Consider the following 12,501-nt stretch of genomic DNA (forward strand, 5'->3'; position numbering starts at 1 on the left):
AAATAGAGAAAAAAAACACAACAAGAACTTGATATTAAAACCTTGGCTGATGACTCAGCAGAAAGTGCGAAACAGTAAAAGGGAATTTTGCACAAACAAAACCGATGACGACGGTTGAAATACGAAAGAAAAACCAACCAAATTGCACAGAAAAACGAAACGAAATCAGCAAACTCATGTCAGTTAACTGATTTCAATGAATAACATCACTATAATTTTGCGTTTGTGTATGCGCTATTCTCTCGGCGCAATGTTAATTTGACTTAATTCGTCCTCTGTATGTGCGCGATGCTTTTGTTTCAAATACACAATAAACAATAGCGTTGTTTCGGCGCATCGGCAGTTCCCCGGTATTTAGATGGTGAACATGTGTGTGCGATCAAATACCAATCGAGTTCCGATGAAGTCACACTCGCATTATTTAAACATTCGTTCATGGTTTTTGTTGTGGTTAGTGTTATTTCTTTCCGTTTGTCTTCGTGTTTTGTTCATTTGTGATCATTGTCAATCATACGTGTGTTGTGTGCGAATGAATGCACAATTTGATTGTGGAAGAATTCCAATATCCATCGATGATATTTCGGCCAAACGTAAACAACGCATTAATTATATAAAAGCGGGTGAATATTTGATTGTGTGATGACAGAGAGATAAGAAAATAGACATTATGGATAAAAATACAATAAAAAGTCGATGAAAAGAAAAGCGCAACCGTGTGTGTTTGAGACACAAACAGTGTTTTACTATGTTGTTGAAATAAAAAGATGATTAATCTTCTGAATGTGCGACAAAATCTTCGGTTATTTACTCAGCTTTTCTATTTGCTGCCTTTTCAATGATCAAACTACCGAAATTGTTCCACATATCACTATCGTTATTTTTTTCTCTCTACTTCAAAACAATTACGATTGGTGTACACAATTAAACGCCATCGTTTCGAATATATATAGTTCAAGCAACACCTTGAATATAAAGTATTTTGTATCCGTTTCTTTGGCTGAACTTACAAACCATTTCATTGAGGTGCCACGTCTTGTGTGTGTTCAGCAATTGCCGTTTTACGTCTGCTGTGTGCTTCTTTCCGTTTTGGTCGTGCATGTGTGTCTGCGTGCGTTTGAATATTTTGATTTGCTAATTCAAAATAGAAAAAAAAGGAACAACGTTAAAAATGATTCCGACAACCAACGTCATCCATCGAACGAATGGCCATTTCGTTTATTAAAATTCATTAAAAACCAACAAAATGACCCTATAAACGTGTCTATGCAAATATTTCAAATTGGTGAGCGTTTGAGATTCCGGCTTTGTTGCCTTCTTTTTTTCTTTATTACACCGCTGCTGCTGCTGCCGCCGCCTTACACATTCCCTGAAATTGATGTGGTGTTGTTTTGATTCCAAAAATACACCAATTCTATTACTAATGCTTCATCGCCAGGCCGACAATTTTCCTAGTAGTTGCTGTTAAAATGTTTCGTCGTTTACAAATTTGGTTGCAAAAGCGTTCGGGATAAGTATTTCATTGCTCACATGTAATTGAGCACTCAATGAATGACACAAATATTCGCACACACACACACACACACACTCACTCAGTCACAAACCATCGTGCAATACTCGCCTCACTATTTATACTCGTCAGTGTATAAAACGGAATTGTAGTGAAATTTTCAACGAATGAATTTGACTATTAAAATGAAACCAAACATTAAACGGTTCGCGCATTGTTGCCGACAGTTATTTACTATTTTTAAATGCTTAGTCATGCCGTGCGCATTGAGCGATGTCTAGCGCTCGGTGTGTATACGTATAGATTTCAATTCACATTGTATGCAGCACAATCAATTTTCATTCAATGCGGTCGATGTGTGACTTTCGTAAAAATATTTCATTCGTCGCATATTGTTACATGTTTTGCATGCGATGCACTAATTAACTGCAAAAGCGATTTTTGACCGAATGCATTCATTGGGGGGAAAAAAATGAATGGCGAATGGAAGTGCGAAAGAGAGATAGAAGAAAAAAACGATCATTCGTCGTTTGTCACTTATTGATACTGATATACCGTCACACGATCGCTGAAAATTTCGGACATTTAACATTTTTCGCAAATTATTTCTTCTTTTCTCACTCTCGTTTGCAAACCAATAAAATGCCGCAACGAAAAAAAAATTTTTCAATATGAAGTATGAAGAAAAAGAAAGGCAAGCAGCGAAAGGTAATAGCCTAATAGCATACTAATGATGACAATTGAATAAATTGTTGAAACTTCATGTTTTGTGCTGTTTGCATTTCCAATTTTCGTCATGTTCACGTATACAATAGCCAGCGTTTTTGGACTGGATCAACTTGTTGATCATCAAACAACTTAAGATATCAGTTGTAGAAAAAAAAGCGAGAAGACAAACGTATTCCGATAACCTTGACATTCGAATAACGATCATATCACCATCAATAGCGCTGTAGACGCTTAAAATTACCGACGAAATCACCATTCTACAACAATAGCAACAACAATGTGAAAATTATGAAGACCATCCGCATCGACTTCTACTTCAATTATAATGGGTTTTTTTTCCCATCGAATTTCGCATTGAATAAATTACAACAATGGCAAAAGCAATTCCGAACCAAATTATCATTTATGGAGGACGGCACTTGACCAAATTGAATTGTCTGAAGGAACGGGCAACCATATTGGTATTGAAAGCTATTGGTTTCAATGATTATTCCGCGTTCACCCGAACCCATTCAACGAACCGATGAGATTTTGCTGGTGACAAATAGCCACGTGTTATACCAAATACCATTACAAATGGCTGAAATCGAAAAAAAAAATCAATTTCTTCACGCTAAATCCATTTTGACAATTATTCATGACGAAGCATAACTTCGATTCATTTGTGATTGTATGTGTGTTTTTTTTTGAATAAATTTAACATTTCTAAGATGATCCCCAGCATTTTTCTAGTCACAATTTGTACATTTAAAATGTAATGATAATCAGCAATTATTTTGCCCTGATCATAATGTCACAGTAATACTGATTTTCCGTTGAAAATGTGCTGACTAATTCCAGATTTGATAAAGCTGTAATATTTTAATATTATTTTTCGAGGCTTTGCCTTTGGTTCATGATCAATTTTGTGTATGTACTGTGAAGAAAAAAAATGTTCGGTCCAAAGAAAAGTGCCACACACATGTTATTCGTTGTGGCAAAGTGTTCAATCACTTGACTGCCAAAAATGAAGCGTATTCATTAAAATAGCTTATCAATATCTTATCTGATAATGTATTTTGACAACGCACCAATTTTCCCGTGAACATTTCAAATTGTATGCCATTTAATTTATATTCTCGTTTATATGGAATTTACTGGCAATTACATGCACAATAGCTTTGAATGAGTGTGGGTTCACACAGGAAATAATGGGAGCGGTAAGTGGTATTCAATTGAGATAATCTACATTGAGCAGCTTTTTTTTTCACAAACTTTTACATGTTTCAAGTCAGTTGTAATTGCACTTTTCAAACTTAATGGAAACAATCGCTCCTATTTTGATCATTGCCAATATTGGTTTTGATCGATTGCAATTCAGAGTTTGTATAATTGTCAAAACAAAGGCATTTGCGTGTGTGTGACATCAAATTTGTAAATGGAACTGAACACCGGCCAGTGTTACGAGAAGTGCGCATTGAGGTGAAATATCGCCTGATGGCCCATTATTGGTATGATAGCCAACTAACACACTGAGTGACTCTTTAATCGGTAGAGATATGCTTTGCACGCGAATTTTTTTCCCTCTACTTCTTCTGTTCGCTATTTTGAGCGAATTAATGTTGCCTTGAACGAGCCCACACGTTAATCATTTCGCACTTGCGCCAAAAATAAACACAAACACAATTACAATGCTATTCAGTTATCATTCTTATTGAAATATTGGTCGATCGGTTGCCTTTTTTTATATAGAACTAGAAAACGTGCAGCACAAAAGTTGTGCGTAAAATCGCATTTTCGCGTATTTATATTTGTTCTTCATTTTTATTTTGCAAAAAAGGCGCGATGGCATCATTTATCACGATGCGCGTGCGGCTATCCTTGATTTAAAAGGATCCAACCAAAATGAACACATAATCGTACATTGTAATTTGTCTTTTGTCTCAACACAAACCCTGACCTATATATTTGCACATTTCAAAAGAGAACGAGAGAAAATACGTCAAAAGAAGAATGCTACGTTTATTTTTATTCACTTTTTACGACTTTCTTCGCACACTTCCCGGAGTTCTGGTGATAATGGCAATTTTCAGTTGAACAGAATATCTACTGTCCACCACTTAATAAATCAGAACCGGGGGAACTCGGAAAATGTCATTATTTTTTTCTGTGTTTTGAATTGGGTCAGATATTTCGACTTATCGGCTGGACTTGTTCGAAAAATCACATGCTACACTTTTGATGCTACAGCCGCTTTGTCCGACATCTATTTCGTGTTTGTGTGTGCAAAATAACAAATAATAAAACCCACACATTATCATGATTTTCGCATGTTTTCGCCACACTTCTAAATAGAATATGGAAGGCATTCTTTCAAGGTATTCTTCCTGGTTTTCATTTATTTTTCCGTGACCGTTAAAAACGGTTTATTTTTAACCGCGGTGCTCTATATTTTCGCAGGTGCCGTTTGTTTACTTTTTTTTTCCCATTTTGACTTTTCGATGAATAATTCCCATCCGATTTGATTACTCAAATGAAAAAGCCAAGACATCAAAGCTGAAATGCGTGTGGCCAAATCATAATGATTTTGTGTTTTAGGCAAGCGAACGAGTTAAATCATTTCTTTATTTTAAAGAAATAATTTTGAAAAGATTTGATACCATATTTCATTGATTTTGACGAAACAAACTGGTTCTTCGGCCATAGCCACATAATAATAACACACAAAAACTAGAACTTACGCGTGCTGATCTATCCAATCCGATCCAAGAACAGGTCGTCAATTATGTTGTTGTATCATACGCAATCGAAAAACCAAAATGTGTAGCATTAAATAGTAGAGAAAAAAAAGATTAAGTTTCGGTTTCGTTGTAGATTTGCCAAAATTTAGCTTTTGACTGGCGCTCGCTTTTAACTGGTGCTTTGTTTCAAACGCGAACGTGATCGAGATTATTAACATAATTTTACAATTTTTTTCGGTTGTGTTTTTCTACGGATTTACATTGGACTTTCATCCTACTACAGTATTCGTGCACTTCTTCAAAAGTACATTGCGAATAACATGATCAAAAAATATCGACGGAAAGTTTGGCGAACACAGAAGTGCAATGGCACATGTTTTAATTGTGTGCTTCAAACATTCCGTATTGAGAGGAACAGTTATTATGAGAGAAGTAATTGAAAACAATGTCGCACATTAATTGTTTTCAATGTGAAAATAATCGCAATTGCCATTTTTACACACAACATTCACTCACTGATCTGATCGCGATTATTTCGTTTCGAACTTTTATCGCGGAGTTTTATGAATTTGCACGCAATTAATTCAAAATGAATCCTTTTTTTTCTGAATACGAAATTCAATGACAATGCTCATGCAAGATTATCATTTGTCAACTGTATTTGGCCTAATCATGAAGGCCACCACGACCGATAGAATTTTGATAATGGTATTTTTTGTCACCCAGAACATCACATCCACTGTACGGTCTCTAATCGCAACACAAACGCACGTTTCCACATTATTTTAGTGCCATGGAATATTTTGGAAATATTTCGTGCGCATTTTCTCTCGCAATCCACTGATTGCAGCCCATTCGTTCGTTTTGAAACCGCATTAAATCGACATATATTGGAGCGGCCGCAATTTGCATGCATTTAATTTGACTAGTGTTTTTCTCTTCTGATTTTGTCGTGGGCCAAACTTTAATGGATTTAAAACATTGTGCTTGTTTGGCAGAAAACCGAATTTCCTTCATTTTAAGTTTCGTGCTTGAACTTCAATCATACGCTAAAAAAAACAACACTGACAAATTGCTTGCACTCAAAAAGCTACGACAGGTATCATTGTTCGCTGGATAGTTCGATTCGTAATAAAAGAGAATGTATTTGTCCTCATAAGATATTCAAGCAAGAAAATTGGAAATGTGATTAAAATTCAGCTAGCATGAGTCGGCAGAATTATTACCTTCTCTCTCTCTCTCTCTCTCTCTCTCTCTCTCTCTCTCTCTCTCCCTCTCTCTCTCTTCGCACAAACATAGCCATAAAATCAATGCTAAAGCTTGTGATACCTCATCGAAATTGCCCACTTCAACAACAGAGAGATACCATACGAATTAGTATAGAAGAAAAAAACATCCACACAGCCGCAGAAATAAGAAACAACACACCAAAAGAAATTCATTTGAAGTTTAACAAGCAAAGAGCGACGAACAATATTTTATATTTTTGTTTGCGCAAAGTGCACATATGTGACTGTGATACAAATTGTTGGTTTCATTAATGAATTTGGTTGTTGAATTGTTGCCACAACATTTTGTTCTCTTGATCGCAAATCAATTGTGAATGAAGAGAATCGATTTTTCGAAAATTTCCGCGATCTGTGTACGGCATTGTCGGAACAGAAAAAATGAACAAATATAAAAAATAACTAGAAGGCAACAAGCACAAACATACGGCGCAGATTTTTCTTTTGCGTTCAGAAAAATGTACGGTGCACATACGCATGAAGTGCGTTGGAATGCCGATAGGCTGAGTCGTAGTGTGTACTCAGTCGAGCCCCAATCGAGCAGCGGCCATATGAAAATTAGCCACAACAGGCAAAGAACATTCATTTGTGTCAGACTTTCTGCATTTCAAATTATCGAGAGATAGAATATGTGCGAGCAGGCGGGTGCGCACGCCAGTGTACGAGCTCACTCACACGTCAACCAAGCGGCGACGGTGGCACGCCACTCATTTTAAAAACGATCGAACACATGTGCCGTACACACTTTGTGTGTGGCTTTTCAGCGTATGATTGTATGATTTGCGACAAACGAACAATTATATGTGTATATACATTTTTATTTCGACTTGAAATTCTGCGCTAAATATCACATTGTTCATATTTCAATTGGGACACAGCCTCAGAGTACCGTATATATTTTTAATATTCGCGGTTGGTGCGTGTACTGTCGGTTTTTTTCTCTCGCGCGAAAAAAAATATTCATCGTATTTGTTCCGTTTGTGTGCCCGTTTTTTTTTTTGTATTTCTATTTGTTACTTCTTATTTGTTTAATTTTGGGTGCTTTAATATTGATCAATTGCATTGGATCAAACGCACACTTTAGTGTGCACAAGGTGTGCCATGCCGTGTCGTTGATTCCTTAGAACAATTACACATATATCAAACGACTCCATGCCATAGACATTTAAAATAAAGAAACGGTTTTATATTTTATGATTGAAATTGCGAGAAAAAAAGCGTATTGTGTACATTCAGCATACAGGACAATTCACAAGTCAACGATCAACCGAAAACGTTTATTTTAAAGCAAAGAAATGACGAAAAAAAAGTGTGATTTTGTTACAGAAATTGGTGTAGAGTTTGAATGATGTTTTACAAATAGAAACTGGAGACAATTAGTTTGAAGAGAAGAAAAAATGGTGGGAAAATCATTTTGTGTACTGGAACTGAAGTCAAGAACAGCAAACCGTTAAGGCAAAAAGTGAATGAAAATATATAAAAATAAGGCAGAAAACGAATTTAATAAAAGACACTAGCAAGTGACATTTTGAAATGCGAAATAATTGCTGAAAAGCATTTAACCAACAATTAGACCACCGACGACAACAAACTAAATGTATTATTTGAATTGTGACTGTTACTGCCTAATCGTCGAAAATGCTGTTCAACTGCTTGGCTCTAGGTAAATAATATAGAAAACTGCGAACATTCTTTTTTTGGTGAACATTGTGATCAACAAATTGAAGTAGTGTAGAACTTGGAAATTCTACAAAGTTTTATTCTTTCGGATTTAAAAATGAATGAAAAAAAAAGATGGAAAAACTTATAAGTGAACGATTCATTGGACAATTCAGCGCGATTCCAATATCACTTTATTACATATATATATTTTTTATAGGTTCCCTAGCGGATATGACAAAGATTTTGATGACATGTGTCATCGTATCTTCGATGGAAACGCTACCCGGTTTTTGGTTAGTCATAGCAAGACGAGCGAACGAGTGAACAGTTTACTTTATTTACACTCTCTCACACACGCACACAACTTGCGTCACACGTTAAATAAATTAGTTAGCCGAAATCGGTGCTCAGGCCAAAAGCACTACGCAGTAAATAAAATCGCTTTTGTTTTCAATGCATACAATGTCATACACATGATAATGACGTAAGCTAGCGAGCAACAGTTTTTCTTATCTCTGATTTATGTTTGTACTGCAATAAAAATTCGCTATGAAAAGTCTAGTTTCCTGCACAGTTCGTGTACAATCGAATTCACAAACGAAGATCAGAAAAAAAACCCATTGGAAATACTTGTTCTGCCATTGCTCCGATCTCTCATTGAATTTATTCGTTGACTGTGTGCTCTTTATATTTTTGTTTCTGTTGCTGTTTCTGATTCGGCTGAACGATTATCTATGCTGAACAGTGCTAATTCGTTATTAAACACGCTCACATCAACTGAGATCAAACAACCACAATTCAGATGAATATACGCGCTTGAAAATGTCATAATGTTGTTATGGCTATTTTACCATATCTCACAATGACTAAACACTTTTTTTCTCTCAAATGACCAAATTGTTTACACCGCCGTAATAAAATGTGAAAAACGCGACATTCATGCGCTTACCTTATCACATTGTGAGGAGAAAAATATTTTTGAACATGATTACGTTAAGTGATTTGCTGAAAATGAATGATTTTTTAAAAAAAAGATCTCCATTTGATTCTCTCCTAGGTTTTTACACAATGCGTATGCTGGAACCAAATGCCACCAACAACAATTCAGCCGTGCTAAGTGCACAGGCCGCACAAGCAGCAGGTAGCCTAAATAGTAATGGCGCTGGATTGTTGCCAAATGCGGCTGGAGCCCCACAAATGCAGACCACATTGAACGGCAACACTGCAACCACTGATCGTTTGGATGCATCCAGCGACAGTGCCGTCAGTTCGATGGGCTCGGAACGAGTACCATCATTGTCAGATGGCGAATGGGGTGACACTGGTAGCGATTCCGCTCAAGAATACCATAGGTAAGGCCTCCACTATCTTAATAAAATCTTGTTTACTACTTGGTTTCAGCTATCTGGAATGTGTCTGCGTAACAGAGTTTATTGTGAAAATATGCAATTTCATTGCCTTGGGAAAATATTATCATTTGTTTATTTACACTTTCAGTAAATATGGCCCATACGATTATAGCAGCTACAACGGCCGCTTGGGTGATGCCGTTCGTCATCCGGTTGCTCAAAAGAAACACCAAATGTTTGGCAAACGATATTTACATGACCAAAGTGGACCGAATCTGTAAGTTGAAACAACGTCATTATTCAATTTGCAATGTCAACCAAACAAAAAACACACAATTTCTTTTCCATTCCGATTCCGATTCGACTTATCTTATAATGGGGGATTTTTTTTTCTTCACTCTTTGCAGTAATATTTCACAATCGGCATCGAATGCTGGCGTTGTACAGCCACAACAGCCTGATATGCCAATCAAATATGAATTTGAACCATACCCAATGCATCATCCACTGGCTACAAATCTTGATGGTGCCGCTGGCGGTATGCCGATCATGAACAAGCATCAGTCACAACAACAATGTTCAATTGACTTTGGCCGACACAATCCACGTGGCATTCATGATATCGTTGGGCACAATCACACATACACTTTGCCTCAAGCAAGCGGTGCAACACCACGGTCGCAACCGCGTGATAAGAAAAATTCCAAAAAAGCTGAAGAGGAACATCTTACTCGGGACGAGAAACGTGCTCGTGCATTGAATGTATGTAAACACGATATGAATCTGCATTCGGCCTATTTTCGAATAATTGTTTTCGATTTTAAATTAAATTCAATGTTTTTTTTTTTCGTTTGTGTGGGTAACAGGTTCCAATTGCAGTCATTGATATTATCAATTTGCCAATGGATGAATTCAATGAGCGGCTATCTAAATACGATCTCAGCGAAAATCAGCTATCACTGATTCGAGACATTAGACGTCGTGGCAAGAACAAGGTGGCCGCACAAAACTGCCGAAAACGTAAATTGGACCAAATTCTATCGTTGGCCGACGAAGTTGAAGAGGTGCGCAAGCGCAAAGAGCGTTTAATAAAAGAGCAGGAGGCCGCTTTAGCTGAACGAAAACGCATCATGAAGAAATTCCAAGATTTGTACAAGCATATTTTCGAGGTAATTACAGACACAGCCTTTTGGCTTTTGGACAAAATGATCTAATGATTCGTTTGACTTTTACAGAATCTACGTGATCCACAAGGTAATCCATATTCGCCCAATGAATACAATCTACAACAGTCAGCCGATGGCGGTGTTCATCTTTTGCGCCGTGAAAATCGCAATACAAATCAGGTGAATGTGCAAATGCAACAGACCCAACAACCACAGCCGAATCAACAGCAGCAACAGCAACAGACCAATTCGACTCACCATATCAGTCATCACCACAATCCACACCACTGAAACCGCGGACTCGTCATTCGTACACGAGAATGTACTCTTGCTCTTTAATCAATATCTGATGCGAATTGGGAGTCTTCTTTCTACCCGTATACACATTTAAACGAAGCAGGCTCTCGTTCAACATCACACAGATATTGACTAAGCAGAAAGATTCATCAAAAACTTTATTTTGTTAACTAAATAATAGAAACAAAATTTATTGTATAAAAAAAGCAAAAAAAACAACAACAAAACAAAAACTATATGTAAAGAAGAAAAAAAGCGGTGGGATGAAAAAGGGTGTACGTATGAGAGTGTGTGTGAGTTGTGTTGAGTGCACATCAGATTGCTCCAACCGAAAACCAAATCAAGCGAAAATAGCTGTAGCAGCCATTTGGCTAAGATATTCTATCAATGTATTTACTTATTAACTTAAGCTCTGGCGTGGCTTCATTTTCAAGATGTGTTGAATTCAATTTGTTCAAAATGAAGAAATACCTATATGCGTGTATCGGATAATAAAGCACACACTTGATTATTGCCGGTGAAAAAGGGAACCGTGGCCAAATGCCAGGTAATTTTATCGAATCCAAAACAAATGCGCCTCAATGCTTTAGAGTTACGCAAAACAAATTGGAAGCCGGGTCATCAAATTTAAACGTAGATTTATAATTGAGTAACATGCAAACGGAAAAGTCATTTTAGGTGGGCAATTTCTTTTTTATTTGTCACCGCTACCGCTGGTTTCTTAATTATATTTTCCTTTAAAATCACTTAATCAAAGCATTTAAAAATGTTACCATTTAACGATATAATTTACTGTTTGAGTGAGCCATTCAGTGAACGTAGCAGCTCGTTCGTCATTGGAAGTGACAATCAGCGGCTATAATAACAACATTTTCTAAACAGAGAAAAAAAAAACAACCCCACTCTTGTTGAACCGAGTGAGCTATTGACTCAAATTTTATTATCTTCAAACGAAGACGTATTTACAAAAAAAAAATCAAGAGTATCCATTCATCAACACACATTTTTTTTCCAAAAGGCATTCAGTTCAAATAAAATAGAAAATGCCACCATAAGGAATAAATCAAAAAATTAAAGAAAAAAAAGTTCAATTTTGTTTCAAAAGCTAAAAGCTGAAAAAATTGAGTTCTAAAAAAAATTATTTGAAAAAAAAAAACTGTATCCATAGAAGTTACATTTAAGTTTATATTATGGTATCGATTATAGCCAGATAATGATAGTTTTTAAGTTTTTTCTGCATAAAAATGGAGAAATAGTTCTCGCACTTTTTGAACCAATGGGCTAATGTCAACCATATTCCATTGCCAATGTTCAAGATTTTTCGAGTTGATGAGATAAACGAAACAACCAAACATTTTGAGTCGGAAAACAAACAGTAATTTAATGTAAATACAAATATATATATATTTACCATATGATCTTTTCTTTGATCCTACTAGCATAAAACAAACAAATTTTTCTTCTGCATATGAAGCAATAACCGATTCGATGAAGAAAAAAACTTATTCCAAATTTTCATTTCAAATTACGGGAAAATCAAAAAAGAAAATAACTCTGGCACAAAAAACTAACCGACGCCTTCGATTCAATTGTTTCGATTCGATTTAAAGTGAAATTAAGTTTGGTTTGGGAATCGTTGTGTGGAAGAACAAAATGGTGATAGTTTATTTAGTTCATTTAGTTTTTTTTTTGTATATTTTTTTGTTTTATTAAAACCATGAAACGAGTAAAAAAAACATACAAATAACAAAAAAAAAGAAACAAAGCAAAATTTAAAAAAAACAC

At 36.0% G+C, this 12,501-nt stretch overlaps 1 protein-coding gene across 3 annotated transcripts in view; it reads left to right on the top strand.

Moving 5' to 3' along the window:
• The window catches only part of LOC129579069 (segmentation protein cap'n'collar), an 86,771-nt gene extending 75,822 nt beyond the window's left edge, over positions 1-10,949 (top strand). For all 3 annotated transcript variants that reach the window (XM_055468648.1, XM_055468647.1, XM_055468649.1), the window contains 5 exons: positions 8,962-9,256; positions 9,402-9,530; positions 9,661-10,015; positions 10,120-10,422; positions 10,489-10,949. In XM_055468648.1, the coding sequence (XP_055324623.1) occupies positions 8,962-9,256; positions 9,402-9,530; positions 9,661-10,015; positions 10,120-10,422; positions 10,489-10,710 (1,304 nt within the window). In that variant the 3' untranslated portion in view covers positions 10,711-10,949. The remainder of the gene's footprint in view (positions 1-8,961; positions 9,257-9,401; positions 9,531-9,660; positions 10,016-10,119; positions 10,423-10,488) is intronic.
• Positions 10,950-12,501: the final 1,552 nt, after the last annotated feature.

The sequence above is a fragment of the Sitodiplosis mosellana genome, unplaced genomic scaffold, assembly GCF_009176505.1.
Source record: "Sitodiplosis mosellana isolate CC-2019 unplaced genomic scaffold, AAFC_SMos_1.0 Smas_scaffold_6226, whole genome shotgun sequence".
In the NCBI taxonomy this organism is placed as follows: Eukaryota; Metazoa; Arthropoda; class Insecta; order Diptera; family Cecidomyiidae; genus Sitodiplosis; species Sitodiplosis mosellana.